Genomic DNA, 18,674 nt, shown 5'->3' on the forward strand with positions numbered 1-18,674 from the left:
TGATGTTTTCTGGAAACTGTATGAAATGGCTTCCAGAAAAACACCCCAACAATACCACAGATTGCATCCAAATCACCTCCAATAAATTGGCATAGCATTTTCATTTTATTGCTGTTTTAAACTGGAAAATAGGGGTTTGTGACATTTTTGAAGGAAGTTGTAAAATTGATTTTTTTTTTTTCTTTGTGGATGCACTAATGGGAAAAACATTTGAGGGGCAGTACCCATAGTGGAAAGGCTCTTGAGCGATTTACACTGAAAAAACCCTCATGCTAACCAACCTATTGTACCTGTTCTTTTGCCTTTCTCCACTAAAACATCATTCTGCTTTTCCTGATTTTACCCTATTCCCAGCCTGCTCACCCTTGACCTTGGCTCTCAGAATAGTCTAATGGCTATCAAATTTTACAGTTTTCTTGGGCACAAGTGCCTTGAAAACATAATGACAACTTGAAAGCTGTGAAAACTGCACTGTATTTTCCTCTGATTCATTAGATCGTAACATTTTCAAGGTCACAGCATCTAAAGAATAAAGATGCTAACATTTATGAGTTTAAAAATAAACTCAGGAAGAACCAGATATAACAAATGATAGATTTTAATTTGTTTTCTCTTATAGAAAAAAGTGACTTACAAAGATGATAATGGGGAGGGATTTTCAAAAATGGACTTCACTCTGAGATGAAGGTCAAGGGGGTTTTTTTGAGTAGACAAAAATGGAATGTACCCTGATATGTCAATATTTTCTTCATAAAATTTGGACTTGGAGTAGATACTGAATTCTGCTATCACAAAACTCAGTGGGGGAAGTGGTATTTCATCAGGTCAGGTTGAGAGGAATTGATAACATTTTCTCAGCTGATTCTTCATACATCTAGCTGGGTCAGCTCTTGCAAATTTTAAGAGCAGAGCTGAGTGAACTTCAAATAACATGAACATGTGGAAATGTGCTGATGTTGAACTCCTCTTGAGAATCTAATCATTTTAGTATTCTTGCCCAGGTTGAATGCTTTCCAGAGAGCTGAACTTTTGGCAAATTTGGCCTGCACTTAACCAAAATGGTCTTTAACCTATGTGTGAGCTTTTTTCCTGGCCTTTAGATCTGGAGCTGGTTCCCTTCTTAAGGAAAATGCAACTTGATATGAGAAATACAAATGCCTTAGGTTCAGGTTATCCAGTGTATGTGTGTGTGTTGAAAGTATATTAAATGTAGAATCTGCCAAAGAAACAGAGTATATATAAATACTCCCATGTTGGTTTTATTTATTTTAATGGTTTCTACAGTCCCCAAATCCAGTCATTAAAAAGAGTAAGATGCTGATCTGATTATGATCCAGGACTTGGACTTGTTTGTATTCTTGTCAGTGTGAATGTTACTTCATTACTGCCAGTTTCCTTAAAAGTAAAGTAACGGTGTTGATGCTACATTGCTGCTTGTTCTGAATTGAAAGTGGGAAGAAGAAATTTAAGTGATAATCCCATTTTGCATATCCCTTTTCTTTGAGTCTCAGGAAACATGTCTTCCTGGCTTCATAAAATGAGTGGCAAAAACGCCTGTTGACTTTTGTAGGATTGGGATTTCTCTTCAGGATATTTCACCTTTGGATATTGCAAGGTCACTTCTTTCCCAAGCATCTGAGATCAAGGTTGCATAACTCTATGCAGTGATGAAGACAGCTCTGTTCATACTGTAGCTCTATTCTTAATTGTGTAGGATTTGCAACCTAGGGTGGGGCTTTTCTCCTGTATTTTTCTGTAGAAATTAGCATAATGCATTAGTCCTAGGAGGAACAGTGACCAAAACTCAGTAAAGAATCAGTAAAAATTTTTGAAAGCTTTTAAGAGAGAAGCCATGAAAGTGCAAAACATTTCCACATGGAAATATGTGTTCCAGCATTTTGCAATGTCCTTAGCTGCATACCAGTTCTGGATAAGCAGGCAACATGCTGCAATTACAGAACTATAGTAAGCCTTCTTTGGGCAGAAGATGAGTGATAATAGAGAATTCTGCAAGTGGTATGATTTGTCCTCTATAGGAGACTAGCAGCAACCTCTGATGGAGCAGGAAGGTAAAAACACAGTTTCTTTACTGGCAGGTTTGTAAGGAAAATGCTACATACTGTCTCTGTAATGCCTCTTTGGCAGTATTTTATTTAAAGCAGATAGATAAATAGATAAAGATGAACACAAAAATATTCTCTTCAGACACTGAATAAATATGTGGATTTATCCATCAAGATACACTTACAAAGACTTTAATTTTTATTTTTCTAGCTATTTTATGGATCCAGCTCCTTTAAGGAAATATTCCACATCTGCATAATATACCTGCATGCTACGTTTTGTTTGTGGTTCTCTACATTAGAAGAAATTGATGTGGGGAGACGGCTTCCTTTGGCTATGTGTTTTAGAAAGTCCAAGCACATAAATTATGCCTTTCAAAGTCAATTGAAATTTGTGTTTACTAAATCAACTCCAGATCTTCCGCTTATATTAGCAGTCAAGAAATATTTTAAAGTGAACACAGATTTTACCCAATCCTACTCCCATTTTGATCATCTTCTGTTGCATTGCGTGTTGGGATCTGTGGCCTTAACAGATGCCAAGATAAAGGTTGTGCCAATGCACTTTTCCATTTTCTATAGAATCTGGAATTCAACACTGAAAGCTGAATTTGGCTCATTGACTTTCAGGCCTCAGCCATTCTTCCTTTTGCATGTTAATAGCCATAAGGCTTCTGTGGCAGTTTAGATGTCACACTCATCCAAAATTCATCAACTCTATGCAGGCATTTGCTTTGATTTTAGTAGCTTTGCCCATAATGATCTGTAGATGTGCTGACAAATTTTGTTACATGTGTTGTAATGATTTTTGGACATTCAAGAACTTAATGAATGGCAACCGGTATAATGAAGTACAATGGATTTTGCTGGAGGTAGATCTTGTACTTCCCTGGCATAAAGTCTGTGCCACCTTCTAGCTAAGATTGTTAGTGCTTGGAAGAGATGGTTAGCACACAGTAAATTCCATGACACTGCTGAAAATGTTTAGGCAAAATGGGAATTAGCATTTTCCTCACTCTGTTTTACAGTTTGGTTTGACTTTTATACCTTAGTTATTGCATGCTGATGTGTGTTCTATTCTCTGCTGAAACAGAAAGCTGAAATACTGTGATCCTTGAAGCAGAAGAGATGAATCCTTATTTTATTTTGAACATTTCTTAGTCAAGTTATATATGCTCCTGGAAGAGCTGCTTCTCTGCAGGGTGGCCTTGTGAGGCTTCTGAGAGTGCCATCCCTTTGTTGCAGAATACACAGATGAGACAAATTTCTGGGATAGTGTCCATTTCACCTGTAATAATGAAAGAAGAATCAACCCCAGGATGTATAACATAGATACAGGTCCCCTCAGACTAAAAAGAATTAGGTCACTTAAAGAAGAAAACTTCAAATTCTTTTCCTATAATTGAAATACAGTGATTGTAAACCACAGCACTTCCTCATGGTATCAAATGCTTGGATTTTCTCAGATACTCATCTAAGTTTTAAAAAGAAGTTCTTGGATGCTTATATAATAATTGCAGTTTTGTACAGTACGTACTCTAACTAACACCACTGCTCTCTGAGGATGACAACAGCAGAGCATGGCAGTGCTGTGTTCCCTAGGGCTGCTGAGAGTTATTTCCAGGCTGTAACAAAAAGATTCACCTCTGCTTTCCAGAAGGAATTATGATGTAGTTTCCAAGCTTTTTTCTACTTGGCAAATAGCTGAACCAGTACAGCTACAAGTACACCCAAGTAAGCAAGGTTCTTTTTATCTCTTTTTTTCCTGATATTTTTTTCCTTTAGAACTTTTGAAACAAGCAGTGGGTTTTGGAGACTTCCCAAACCAGTTCCAGAAAAAGATGGTCAAAATTACCACACCAACAGCTGAGGATGTGGTTACATACATCCAGCTCTGGCACTGGGATGCTGTCTCATTTGAACACAGTAAGCACAAATAGGTTCTTGGCAGACTATGTCATTATTATAAATGGCCCTATGCCTTCTCTAATAATTTTGATGCATTTAATTTTTTTCCAGGGCTCCTGTAATTGCTGCCATTGTAATACCACATGAAATTAATTCCTTTTAGAGAAAAAATTGCAATACTTTTTAAAGGTGTTTTCTTCACTAAACACCTCCAGATTTGCCTGTCTGCACAGCCAGAATTTACTGGAGTGAAAACTTTGTAGATATTTTGCCACTGTAGATAAAACTTAAGGTTTCCCATTGAGAGCTAGATTGCAGTTATCCTTGCTAGTTCAATAGTATATGCACCTGCATCCAGCAGAGCAATTTCATGGTCAGGTGGCAACATTTCTCTGTTTCTCTTGTTTTGTTTTTGTGTTATGGTAATTCCTTCATGGTCAAAGACAGTATTAAGTGATCAAATGCTAAGAATGCTAAGAATAGGTGAAGCTACAAAATTAGCGGGAAGAGTTAACTTTCTGAGTTAGAGATGTTCGGAGTCAAGAGTTTGATTAACACCCCATTCTATCAATTACAGGAAGAAAAGAATAATAGTATATGACCTAACTAAAAGGAAATTAACATCACCAGCCCTTGTAAATTTTGAGTTTTACAATAGATAAGAGCAAGTCTGCAGTTTTTCAGTGTTTGAATGTACTCCTATTGCTTTTATTGCTATATTAAGCTTACTAAGGAAGTCATATCCTGCCATGTCAGATGTAATATTCTGCCCATAAATTACAGTTGTTCAGCACTTTCACTGAGGCATTCTTTAAACAATGACCTCCTCCAGGTATATGAGAAGATGGGATGGTGTTCGTACGTGTAGGCATGTTGTCTGCTTATCTCTTGGTACAGCTGGAGCTTGAAAAAAGTTCAACATTTGGAATCTGCAGACTTTGTACATGCTTTTGGTGTTTTTTTTTGTTTGTTTTTGTTTTAAAAAACAAAGTGTTAAATTCATGAGTCTTATCCCCTGGATGTTTTACTAGCAATACTGGAGATAGAAGTTCCAGTCAGCCTGCCAGGTGAAGTCTCATAAATAGCAATGTGGTTTTGGAGGGGAAAGAAACACCAAAAAAACCACAACATGGCTCTTAAAAGTAGGTAGGATGTTTTGCTCCAATTCTAGTTTTGTACAGCTGTTGGGATACAAAAGGGTGAAGTAATCATCTAATCCTTTTGCAAAATTTAATGTAACTGGAACTTCTTGAGAGAGATGAAAAGAATCTGTTCCTTTTTATGTATCTGTTAGATTGCCGTTTCTGGAGCTGAAGTATTTGTATTGCATCAGCACCTTGTGCTGCTAGTCACAGTACAGCTTTTTAGAACTAAGTATTATATAAGGGATAGACAGTTAAAAGTCTTCACATTTCTTTGATTTTTGGCCTTTTTGAAGGCTCTCCCATTGCTTATTTAAACAAATAGTCATATTTGATTCATTGATTGAAAAAAGGGAATTAATTGATCAGCCTTGGTCAACCTGATGCTGAGTAACATAACAACTGATAACACTTTCTTCTGAATTCTCTCTCTGAAGAAACTCGGTGCTGGATAAAAGTTAAGAACAAATCTTAAAATGAAGTTATCATTTTTCCTGAGTGTCCTGAAGGAATGCCTGACAGGACTGACATCAAAATATTGTTACATGCTTTTTGATTATTGACTTAGCCCGTCAAAACTTGGCATTACTGTAGAGCTCTATTCATCCTTGTAGCTTGAGAATGATAGGAAGTTTCTGGAAATATTCATGAATGGTTCTGGAAGCTGCAAATGTCTGCTAAGTGGAAACCTCACTGGATCGCTTTGGTAATATGCATCCAGGCACATCGGGCTCTAAATAAAGGAGAGCAGCTTTTGGGGACTTTACACTGCCATGTTGCAGGTGTATTCGGAATGAGCCCAATATGCAGTAATTGACTTGCTGGTTATTGTTTTCAGGAAAAATCACAGATGTATCTTTTTGTTGTCATACTGGACTCCAGAAGGTAGAGAGGTAGAGCACATCCACAGGCTGTGCTGACTCAGCAGTTGTCCAACTAATGGATGGAAATCACTAGTAAAGGATGGGAATTTTCTGAAACAGCAATGATTGAAAGACCAGGAAGTTTACCTTTAAGCAGTAGGTCATATTTTTGTTAGGAAGATCCTTTCTCCAGCTGCTTATTTTCAGCATTTTTGTGGTGCTGAATGCTGAGTTACAAAAAAGCTGACTGGTATTGCAGGTACAGCCAAATTTGTAATTCCCATTTCGAGCTGCTGAGGAGATGGTAGAAGAGGGGCTTCAGAGCTGTTGGAGGGAAGTGAATGGGTTATTCTGAGTTTAAGGTACATTTCTGAGAGGGGCCGACTTGAGGGGGAAGGCTTGCAAAAAAACTTGAGAGAAGCCTGTCCTTGCTCTGACAGATCAAACTTATCAGAGGATTGTGCAAGGAGGTGCAAGCCTAGCCAGGCTCAATCCAAGGGCCAGAAATGCTGAAAGCATTGAGTGACTGAGTCTGAGCTGGATTATCAGAAGAATCTGGTTTTACCAAACTCCCTTGCTGTTTTGGGATTGCGGCTGGGTATGATACCACGTAGCAAAGTTTCTCCTGGAGTACTTTTAAAAGTTAAAAAGCAAATAAAAGGGGGTGGGGAGAAGGCTGCATGGACATGAACCTAAATCAGAAATATTTCAACCACTTCTGCAATGGAAGGCATGTTTGAAATGTACAGCCAGGATAGCTCTGATGTAGTAACAGCTAATTTTCTAACAAGATTACTTTATGCATTTATCATTCACTGTGTAATTTAGGGGCAGTAGCTGGGGTTTTTGGCCTAGCGCACCGCAGATTTAGAGCTGATCGTTATCAAGCAATGAGACTGTCTGTAATTATTTGAGTATTTTTAGTTGGTTGATGTGCACCACTGAATGATTCACTGCAGTAAGTGTGATGCTGAAGAGACATATAAAAGCCAAGATACAATCTGTAAAAAGAAGAAAGTTTGCAATTTCTAGAATGAGTGATTTTTTTGATTTTTTTGTATGAGGGAGGGAAGATCATAACAAGATTGTTTGTAGTTGAAGCAGAATGAATCTCTCTTTTACCATTCATGATACTCTTTCAGATACAGGCCAGTGTACAAAAATAAATAAATAAAAATAATTATAATGTACCTTCTAATAATAAAATATTGGGTCTTTTTGTTGTTGCTGTACATGAATTAATACAGAAAATTGTGGTAGAGTTTATTTTGTGGAGGAGGTAGAAGGAACAGACAAACTGTACTAAGTTATCAATAGTAATTTAATAAAGTTCAGTGGACAGTGACAGCTATTTCAGAAATGGTGTTTTTCAAGGTTTATTGTGCAGGACTACAGCCTTATCTATTGTCAGGAATATACCAGATCTTCCTTGTTCTGAGACGACAATTTTTTGTTAAACAAGGCATACTTTTCTATTGTCTTATGCCACATTAATAGCATGTTTCAGATAGCTGTTTGTTAAACCAAAGTCAAAGGTTTAACTCATTGCCTGTTTGATTATTTTAAAGACAAAACCCAAAACTTGCATTTTAAATATAAAAAAAGTATCGAAACCAGATGTTTCTTTTTAATTTTTGACAACATGCCATTGTTTACTGTGATGATACTACAATTATTTTGAGGATGAGTGTTCTATACATTGGCTTGCTGCTGTTCAGTCATATATGACCCTGATATATTCAGTCAGTATTTTCCCTGAGCCATCTGTTGGATGAAATAATGCAATATGAGAATATAGAAAGATTAGGAACATGCATATATTCAAAAACTGTGCTTGGTTGCAGAAATTTTTCTGTAGTCTTAGTATTTTCTTTTTTACAAAAGTTTCTTTTTCCTCCTCTTGCCTTTAGATATCGATGAGTGTGAAAATGACTTCTACAATGGGGGTTGTGTCCATGAGTGTATCAACATTCCGGGCAACTACAGGTGTACATGCTATGATGGGTTCATGTTAGCGCATGATGGCCACAACTGTCTTGGTAAGTAGTACATTCTGGCAAGAAGCTTTTGTTTCATGGCTGTGGTAAGGAGGCCTGATCTGCTTGCTGATTTTGTCATCTGTTATGTTTTCAGTAAAGACTTGATCCAGATCACACTGAATAAGTTCAAACCTGTCTGTTGACTCCAGTGTGGTGTAGGCCAGATCCTTAAAGTTGGCAGTTGGTACTCTTAATTCTAACATACTCAAATCAGTTTGCCCATCTTTAACATTACTAAAAAAAACCCTGACCTCCAAAGCCTGTGCTGGATGTTTGGGCTTCTTTTTTAAGAAAAGTAATCTGTTCCATCCACTTAAATATATTCTGTCTGTTTTTTCCAACTTCTCTAATTCCAGTTATATATTTAGAGCTTCCCCTCCCACTTTTTCCCTCTTAGGGTAACAGTTCTAGGATATGCTGTATGAACTTAAGTTACAGAATGTTAAAAGTGTAAGTGTGATGAAGGAATACTTGAACAATAAAACAGGGCAGAAGAAACAGTTATCGGTAGTAGCTGTTTACAAAGGGGACGGACACAGTCCACTAACTGTACAAAGAGCAGGATCTTAATTGCTTCAACAATCTAAGGATTTGGGGATCTGTTTTTTTTTTTTTATTATTCTTGTCCATTGCTCTGGTTTAAATAGGTTGGGTTTATCCTATAAGCTAAAAATGAATATGTTTGTTTTGAAATTTCTTCACACCAATTACCTGGAAATGAACTTTGACTGCTAAGTTTAGTTTCCAATAACTGCTTACTTGGTAGTCATTTTAGCTAAATTCTAGTGCCTAGGGACTATCTTTCTCAATATTCCTGATATAAATGCCATGACCAGTGTTTGGTACAGTCCCAAATTAATTTAAAGGTGATGTTTATAAAACAGTGTGAAAAAGGGATATTTTTGTGCGTGTCATGCAGCACCTTCACTCTTGTAAAAACTGAGATTCTTTGCAATAAAAATTAAGAAATCAGGTAGTGAACCAGAAACAATAAAGTCTAGTAACACCAGTCTGCACTCATTGAAGCTATGGAACAACTAGAATTTCTGAGCAAGGATTTGGCTTGCTTTTCAGCAGATGTATTTCCTACTGCATTCATCTGCAAACTGAGTAATATTTATTCATATGGATTATATATCCTGGCCATTGACAGGCTTTTGACTTAAACTTCCAAATTTCATTTGTTATAGAACACACTAAATAGATTTATTTGCCTCAACCTGAGGTGGTCAAATGATTAATTATGCAAGAGATATTTCTTGTACAAAGAGCAGCCAGCCATTCATTTTAAAAAGAAAGAAAAAATCTATCTATACTAAAGTTTGTAAATATCTCTTAATAAAACAGGACACAAACATAGTCAAATAGTTCAACTATTTGGAATTCAAGTAACTGTGCACGTACATTGCTTCAAACAGCTTGCTATTTTCAACTTTGTTTTCAAATGATTCCCATAGTAGTAGAGAAAAGTAGGTTAGCAAGTGTGTAAACAGCTAAAGGAGTGACCTGATAAGGGATGAACCGTTCAGAAGGTCTGTGGGATTTCTTTGAACCCCCACTGTCTGTGTTGTTGCTCTCTGGTCATGAAACATACAGACTGGATCTACAGAGATAGCCAAATTTCTAATTTTCTTTTTATTAATTTCTATTCAGCCACTTGGGGTTTTTGGGGTGAGGAAAAAAAAAAAAATAAGGCCTACAATAATAGAAACATGTGTCTACGGTTTAAAGTATTGATCCAAAGCTTGACAAGAGATCTTTCAGGTTTTTTAGAATCGGTATCTGCCCATATTCATGGTCTACTCTGATCTGACTTTTTGGGTTATCCCAAAAATTTTAGGAACCATGTTGTTTCTAAAAGAGGTTCAGTGAACAGATGAGCGTGAATAATAGCAAAGGGCTCCCTTTCTCCCAGTGTGCAACTTTAGGACACTAAAAGAGGTCACAATTGCCTTTCTAATTTTGAGGCCACAGACTGGGGAAGTTTCTGTTCCTCAAATGCAGATTGAATATTTGCAATTAATGAATGGTCTTTGATATGTCTCAGTAGAACAGCTGCTTTTACTTAGAGGCACTGAAAACGGAATCAAGGCACATTCCTCTTTCTCCCTTCTTTAAAGTTTGACTGGCTTTACTGAGGATGAAAGTGCCTGGTTCTAAGGTCTAAAACAAGTTTTTAATCCCAATAGTGGCCATGCAAATCTTGCTACGACTGCCTGTTGTGTGCTAACTCAATTTTGGGGCACCATTGCTAGGAAAGCAAAAACTTAATTATTCTGTCATCATTTTGTCCCTAGCTAGTTGCTGGTGTTATCAGTTATACTGACTGCTGGGATAGCCTGTTTGTGTCCATTAGCACAGTATCAATTTTGAAAAGGGAGACATTCTAGTCTTTTTCCTTCTGGACTAGTTGTATTTCCCTTCACTTACACTACCAGAAATGAGTAAATGCAGTTGGCTGTTTTTAAGAGGATGCAGTGAGGTCTCAAATCAAAACCAAACCTTGTATTTGCACATGTTTAAATTAAGATTTCTATAACCCTTTGGGAATTTTTCCCAGCATGTAAAACTTGGTGAATTATTCCAAAGATTTTTTTTTTCTTGCTTTTTTTTTTTTTTTTTCTCCACCCTCCCTCTCCAATCTCTATAGGATTTTCAGAACTGTCAAAATGAAGATTGCTAGTTAGGTATCATCACATATTCTACGTATCAAGTTTATGTTCCTCTTAGAAAAGGCATGTAATATGTGATTAGCATGCTGAAATTAAGTCTATATTCACATTAAGTAGGGTTGTAGTGGGTCTTGTATAGAATTGTGTCATTTCCATGGAATTTGTAGATAAGCCTATAAAACTCATGGTAGGTTGATTTTGAAAACCCCACCTGAACCGTTTTCTCATACAGCACCATGGATGTCTATATGCTTGGACAGAGGATTTTCTAGGAGTGTCCCAGCATCAGACTACACTATTTCTACTTCTCCCCATCCTTTGGCCTTCGGGCATTACTGTTGGGGTCCATTTTGTCAGCACATAGGGAGCCAGGCCGCAACAGCTCTTAGGGGCTGATTTAACTGCCTAAACATAGGAGCCTTATGACAGTGAGTACACCCTGGAGCTGGCAGATGTAACTTGAGATCATAGAATATCTCAAATTGGAAGGGACTCATAAGGATCATCGAGTCCAGAGACCTACAGGAGTAGATCTGGAGTGTGAGATGGAGGCTAGATGGAATAATGTTAGGAATCTAAAATGGCATCTGACTCTGATGTTTAGACAGCTGAATTGCTCTCTCAGTGACTTGGGGTGCATTTTATCACACACACCTCACCTGAAATATTGCCTAGTGATTTTAGATGGAAGGCCTAGGGCTGGAACTCCATGATAGTGCACTGACAGTCCTGTAAGCCATCTAGGAAACAGATTGTAATGGACAAGACTGTTACATCAGGATTTCTGCATCTCTTGCTTAACTGAAGCATCTTAAGCCATCTCTTCTTGTCAGGGTTTACATTCCTTTTTAAACCTTCACTGGATTTCTTTCTAGTAACGTCAGTATAGCAAGATGATTAAAATCTTCTTTATAAATAGCAAACTTGGAGTATTCACAACTAATTAGATCGGATGCAGTTGACAAGTCAACTGTTTTTTCCTGAGTTCTTTCAACATTTCTTTCTTTCTAATCAAGCGAAATTTCTTATTTATTTATTTGTTGGGAGGAGGTGTTTGGTTAAGAATTCATGGTTAAAATTTGTACTGGAAAATATCCAAAACTATCCTCAGGGGAACTCAACTTGCTCTCTATTTGACATTTTTATTGAGGAATTTCTCAAATATAACATGAAATGACACCACAGGGAATTCAAACTATGATGAGATCCTTCTCTGGCTGAAAATAATTTATTTTAGCACTGTAATCACTTGAAATAGCAGCAGTTCTTTCTCAAAATGGCTCTAAATTCTGCACAGTAGATGCAAGACTAATATTTGGTCTCATGCAATAGGTTTTCTTTATCCTTCATTTGAAACCAGTCATGAAATATGTTATCCCCTCTCATGTATGAAACACCAGCCTAGGATTTTTTAATAAGCAATTAGCTCACTGGTCCAGATGTTTTTTACTCTTTGATCATTTTTTCTCCATGATCTTATTGATAAATTGATTTTTCCTTCTTTGTGTCTTTCACAAGTTGAGGCATACTATCAATTTTCATTCTCTCTTACCTTTAGGAGGGATTATGGCATAACTGATCATCCTTCCTGTTAGTGCCAAACACTTTACCCATCTCATGTGTAGTAAATCAGAGTCTGTTCTCAGATACCTGGTAAAATCTGTGAATTTGTACTACAGAGTATCAATGGATAAGACTTATGCCTTTAAAACTGGTTATTCAAAATGTACTCCCTTCTCTGATTCAGCATGACACTTAAAGGTGTTCCTAATTTGTCTAATTTTTTAAATTTTCTTGGTTCAATATTAAGTAAGAAGACTGGAATTTTGCGTATGTCTAAGTGCATTATTGATTTGAGGCCTCTTTGGCGGTTGAGTATACTTGTGCTCTGTCTTTGTGTCCTCTTGAAGGCTCTTAGTAAGACAGATAGCAGAGGGGGTAGATTGAGCCTGGTGTTGTGAGCCTGGGTGTTATACAAAGTGAGATGTGATGGATGGAGGTGGCATGGAGAAGGCTTGAAAATTTGTCTTCCTTTTCAGTGAGAATTTTAGGGGAGCTTGGCATAGCTGCCTCTGTGGTGATTCCAGAGTGTACCTGGTAGGGTAAAAGAAAATTTCTGAGTCTTTAGTTTACTTCCAAGCTACTGGAATAGGAATTGTCATATGGAAAGGAACCCTCTACTCCTTCAGCAGCAGTAAGGCTTCAGCTGGTGGAGGATTGTTCAGTTTAGGGCACTGCACTTGGATGAAGCTGAAAGAGAGCAGTAAGAATGACGAGTGATCTAGAAAACAGAATCAGAGAATATCTTGAATTGCAAGGGACCCACAAGGATCATGAAGTCTAGCATGGCTAATGCCAGAAGAATGAAAGAAAGGGTATAGTTTTCTTCTAGGGAAGAGAAGGTGAAAAAGAAGACACAATAGTCACCAAATCCAAAAAAGGTTGCTGTGAAGAATTAGATTTTTACTGTTTTGTTTTTGTATCCCTGCAGAAGTGAATGAGGTAGTGCAATAGTATTTGGTTACTCCACTTGGGAAATTCAGAAAGAGTGTTGACTTATTTTTTCCTTTCTCCTGAAGGACTCTCATGTACAGTACTATTATCTTACATTAATCTCTCTCCTACTGTATAAAAATGTAAGCTTCCTGGGAGAGTACTATGTGCTGTGTTGGTCTCAAGCATCACCAAAGAGAGTTCTGAAGTTTAGCATGGATTACTAAACCTTGGGATTTATCCAGGAAAACCTTGATAGAAACCTTGCTGAAAGCAGTTCTCGCTGGTATTCCTGACTAAATCTTACAAATTTATTCAGCATCTGCAAATAGAAGGTGGAAGAGAGTGCCATAACTATTCAGATCAGAAAGCAAAGAGTCTTGCTTCACAAAATATCCTTGCCAAAGGACTTGCTTTTCGGCTAATACCCCAAGCCTTCTGGAATTCACCTATCTCTGATCAGAATGTGGAAAAATGGGGAATGAAGACTGTGCAAGAAAAATATGTGGCAACAAAAGCTGACTGTCATTAGCTCTTACTTGAGAAAACCATCTAATACCTCCTCCATACTCTGCTCTTCTATCCTTTTTTCCTGGAGGCAGACTTTTGTGTACATATAGTTAGGGAATTCTTCCTAAAAAAAAATGACACAAATCATTGTTTTCTCTTTGTCAAACTGAATCTTGGTGTGAAAAATATTTCAGGTTAAAGAATGGAATTGCATGTAGTGATGATTTTCTTTTGCTTATCTATTCAGATATATATGAATAGCTATGAAGTACTACTCTCTCTGTTTTGTGTGGTTTTGTTTTCTTTATTTTCTCTCCAGCTCTGATGTGTGATAGTCCCTTTTCATTAGGAAGAAGGCATTGCTTTTTTGCAAAATCACTTCTTGCTTCCGTGTTGCAGTCATCGTAACTATTCTTTCTTCTAAAGATTAGCATAGGTTACATGAAGTCCTCTGCTCTTTATAATTTCTCTAATTAGTAAGTGTGTTCAAGAAGGTTGTAAACTCTTCTTAGAAACCATCAAAAAAGATACAAGGAGCATGGACAAAAAAATTATCTTAATATATTCAGAGATGTATTTAATTTATAGGTTTTTCTGTGGTATTAATTGCTGTGATATAGGAACATACATGAACACCTTGTAAATACTAATAGATTTGTCCTCAGAAAATCCTGTAAGAAAAGTGAGTGTAATTTTCAGTGTTTTATAGATGAGGAACTAGGGCAAACAGATTAAGTTACTTCTTAGTCTTTTCACAGGATGCCTAGATGTCTGCAACATAGCCAAGAATAGAATCCTTACCCTTCTGAATCCCTGCTTGCACACTCTTATTTTGAATATTCTGTGTAACTTTGGTTTCTGTTACAGAAAAATAACAATTACTAAATTTGGACATCTATAATATGATATCTCAATTAATTCTTTTGTATGTCAGACCTCCTGAAAATAACTATAAAAGTAGGTTTTGATGATCCAGTATAGTTTATGTTTTTTCAGCAGTTAGTCTTGTGTCTGATTGAGTCCTGGGAAGCAGAGTGAACTTCTGATTATAAGCCAAGCCAGAAATGCAATTACTAGTGTGCATTATAGATTCCTGGGAGCTCTCTGCAAGAGCTGAATGTTCAGTATGGTAGACAAAAACACAAGCACAGTGTCAGCAAAGAATTGAATAGGAAAATCTTGGTTATGTCCACCATCTTGAAGGCGTGCTTTGGGTAGAAGGCCTGATTTTCCAGCCTGAAAAATGGACATTACTACTTTATTTGTCTGTTCTCATATGCTAATTTGCATTTCTTGACAAAGTGGCCAAGTCACATGGAAGCCCCTGTGGGAAAAGAGAGGTAGCACTTTCCCCAGAGCAACTGAACCTGCTCGAGGAGTGGTACTGATCTGCCAGCTCTGGTAAGGTGGCGCAGACCAGCAGTCACAGCAGCAAGGCATTTGAGAGCCAGCAGCTAAAGGAGAAACTTCTGAGACAAACCAGGAGCAGGTGGTCACAGGCCTCAAAGTAACATCTGCCTGTTATAAAATGGGCACTGGGATCCCAAATCAGTATAAAAATTAGGTTCATGTTTGAAATCACACAATTTCTTTTCTTCGAAATTCAGAGGTTAGGATTTAAACCCAAGTTCCCATCTTGCAGTGCTCCTTTAAAATCCGTTGGTTTATTTTAAGGGAGGAGAGGTTTTAACTCTGGCATATAGGCTTAATTTCCGACTGGCTAGTAGTAATCTACAATCTGATTCAGACAAGAAAAAGAGCATTAGTATGTATGCATGTGTATGTATATCACATCATATCATTCATCCTCTCAGTGAATGTTGCAGTGCTCTATGTTTTTCTTTCAAAACATACCCAAAACAGTTAGAACCCAAAATCTACCTATTCCTACCCTCCTGTTTGTCTGAACATGCACACTGAGACAGAGGATTATGGCCTAATCTGCCTATCAGCATGAAGTGGGAGGAGAGTTGCAAGTGTATGAGAAATCATTTCTAAAGCTCCCAGATGTAAAATGTCAAGAAGTGGTACATAACTCATTTAGGATTGCATAAGAACTGGTATGATTAAAGAGACCAGTGTCTTCCCTTTAATTTAGCTTTATTTTTGTTCTTCTCCAGACAGCTGTGCACAATGTGTTGCCTGCTTCAACTCCAAACAAATGCTTCTATTACTGATGTTTATTTTTCTTTGTTTCCCAACAGTTCAAAAAGATTATTTTTTTTTTTAATGTGAACATTTTTAAATATAAAACTAAACAGTTTTGGGGAAGTTGTTTTTAGTTTCAGAAAAACAGATCTTTTAAAGAGAAGCTGAAAAATGGTCCATTTTCTTGGCTGTCTTCCAGTTTTCTTTGTCCTTTTTTCCTAATTCCAGGAGAGTATTAGGTGAGCCGACAGTTAAGTACTGTCCTCCTCTACCACATCAGCAGGCCCTCTAATAATATTATCAGTCATAAAGTCTCTTCCAGATTTTCATGGTTGCTAATCTTAAGGTCCTTGGCAGATAGAGGAAGGTTGAATACACCCAATAGCCTTCTTTTCATAACTTTTCATTTTTATTAAAGCACATGTAAAATTATGGTATTTTTGTAGAGAAAGTTATTAATCTAAATCTTGAAGCTCTTACTCATTTCCAGTGATTCCAGTGAGAGTTTTGCTTGAGCAGAACTTCAAGACTTGGCAGTGAGTTTATGTCTTAAGGAGGCCAGAGTCCCAAATCAGGATTCAGTGGTTGAGTAGTGGGAATCTGTTCTAAACGTGAGGGGCCCAGGCACAAGATGGGAATGGGGCCCTATATAATATATATTTACAGACAGGATGAAAAGTGTTGAAATGTGAGTTTTAACAATAGAGGTATCTGTATGTTTTAAACCTTTGTGTTCTGTATTTCTGCAAATGATGACTGGCAGTGATTGGGTCCTTGGAGCATAGTAAGAGCCTTGGGATTAGAGGACCCCTGCAAATGCAGGCTCAGAGGTATTAAGTTACTGAACCTCTGCCAGACAAGCTGCAGTGGGTACGTACACAAAAATCCACACTGCAAATTGCATAACTGAATTTTAGTGACAAATGCCTTCTTCCAAGATGAAAAACTTGAGTGCATTTTTTAAAGGTCCTTGTTTTTCAGATGCAAGCCTAAATGATAAAGAAAGTTACTTTTTGATATGTTTCTTCAGTGAACTAATTTTTACTGTATTACTGTTTTCAGATCTCTTATCAGTCTTCCTTGTTCTATACATTAGATTAATGATAACAACTGTGATTCATCACAGCAATTTAAAATATCCAGGTACAGTGGTATGCATCAGATTTTATAACATGTACTACTATTCCTCAGTGCCTTCTGCTAACTGATGACTAGGTGCTGAGTAAATATGAATAGCCAGGATGATATGTAAATGTTCTACAGACAATTCTGTTTTAGAAGTTTACATACAACTTCTGTGTATATGTGTTTGCTTTTGTTACTTGGTTGCCCACATCTTGTGAGAGTCTTCATGGTGCAAGTGGTAGCAGATAATCATAGAAATAAGTTAAATCTTTCTTTCGAGATGGCATTATAATATGTTAGTTCTGATGATCTTCCTCTTCTAAACCTCAGATTTAGTTTTATGGCATCTGGTAACTGTAAGAATTTCCAGTCTCTGAGCCATGCAGGCTCTGTGATGGAGGGATGAGAATTGCTATGCTGTTTGCAAACAAATTTGAAAAACATTTAGCGACCAAGAAGTCAAACCCTACATTTCTATAAAGTTTATGTAGCACTTAAGAATCACTCACTTTAAATGTCGTAGTCTATGCTTCAGCTGATGGAGCGTAAATGTCTGCATGTAAGTCTGCATCTGTACTCACCTTGGAGTCACTAGAGGGAAATAGCTGTTTTGTGTGCCTGACTGCCCTCATCCTAAAGTATATATTTACTGTCACTCAGATGAACTTCTACCTGTTTTTTCATGGATGCAGTCCCATGGACTTCAGTTAACACCTTTGAAAATAGTATTGTTGCTATTAGAAGTTTGGAGCCCAAAATTGGAGACTGATTTTGAAAATATGTCCATATTCACCATGGAAATCTAATATAATTTCACCCTGGAAGTCTAATAAAATTATGGAATTTTCATTGTGGTTGGTGAAAAGGCCTCTGATATCCAGCCCCCTCTGAAGCTAGCATCTGAACACACTGCTTTTCTTATTCAGCTTTTCCTGTTTCTGTATCTGAAAGTTTCCCCCATCAAAAGTACTGTAATGTTTGGTCACTCCACATTAATCTTCTGAGTTCAAATGAGACATAACTTTCTTTACATGTTAATTTGGTGTATGTTTGCTTTCTTAAGCCAATGTGATCTGAGAAGTACCAAAACAAGTAAGAGTATAAATCAGCATAGGCCCAAGGTTTTTTGTTAGGTATGGGGAAATAATCAAAAGCGTAGAATAAATCTTGATTGCTGTCAACTATGAAGTTAGATTCTCAGACTGTCATAATAAATTAAGAAACTGGGAGCTGTGTGACAGCAGCATCAATCTCAGTCTCTTGTTTCTGAAAGTCTTCTTGTTGTCTGAGTCTTTTTCTTTTTTCTTTTTTTTTTTTTTCGTTAAATACTTACTCCCTGGAGGAGGTAATCAATCACAGTAAAGGTTTCTCTACATAGAATACTCAGGAAAGTAAAGAATAGATCAGCTTTGAGTGTGAAGTGAATATGTGTAAGTTAAATCAGTTAAATCCCATTTGGATGCTCTTATTTTGTCTGATATGGCTGTGTCTTAGGTCAGCAGTCAGAGTTTTATTCTGCACTATTTATTCTGCATCCTTACTGCTTTATCTTGTTTGTATTAGTTCTGTATCTTTTGTTAATTCATCTTAACTTTCTCATAATAGCATATTTCTAAGCCATTTTGGCCTATAGCAATGTATACCTTAAGAGAAAACTATAAAATATATTATAATTAACCAAAGCTGTGGGAGCCACATTGTGTTTAGCACT

General features: G+C 37.0%; 1 protein-coding gene across 5 annotated transcripts in view; it reads left to right on the plus strand.

Moving 5' to 3' along the window:
- Positions 1-18,674, plus strand: part of SCUBE1 (signal peptide, CUB domain and EGF like domain containing 1) — a 216,957-nt gene that overhangs the window by 25,654 nt on the left and 172,629 nt on the right. For all 5 annotated transcript variants that reach the window (XM_032986333.2, XM_032986339.2, XM_032986334.2 and 2 more), the window contains exon 3: positions 7,887-8,015. In XM_032986333.2, coding sequence (XP_032842224.1) covers positions 7,887-8,015 — 129 coding nt within the window. The remainder of the gene's footprint in view (positions 1-7,886; positions 8,016-18,674) is intronic.

The sequence above is a fragment of the Tyto alba genome, unplaced genomic scaffold, assembly GCF_018691265.1.
Source record: "Tyto alba isolate M040663 unplaced genomic scaffold, T.alba_DEE_v4.0 Super-Scaffold_21, whole genome shotgun sequence".
Taxonomy (NCBI): Eukaryota; Metazoa; Chordata; class Aves; order Strigiformes; family Tytonidae; genus Tyto; species Tyto alba.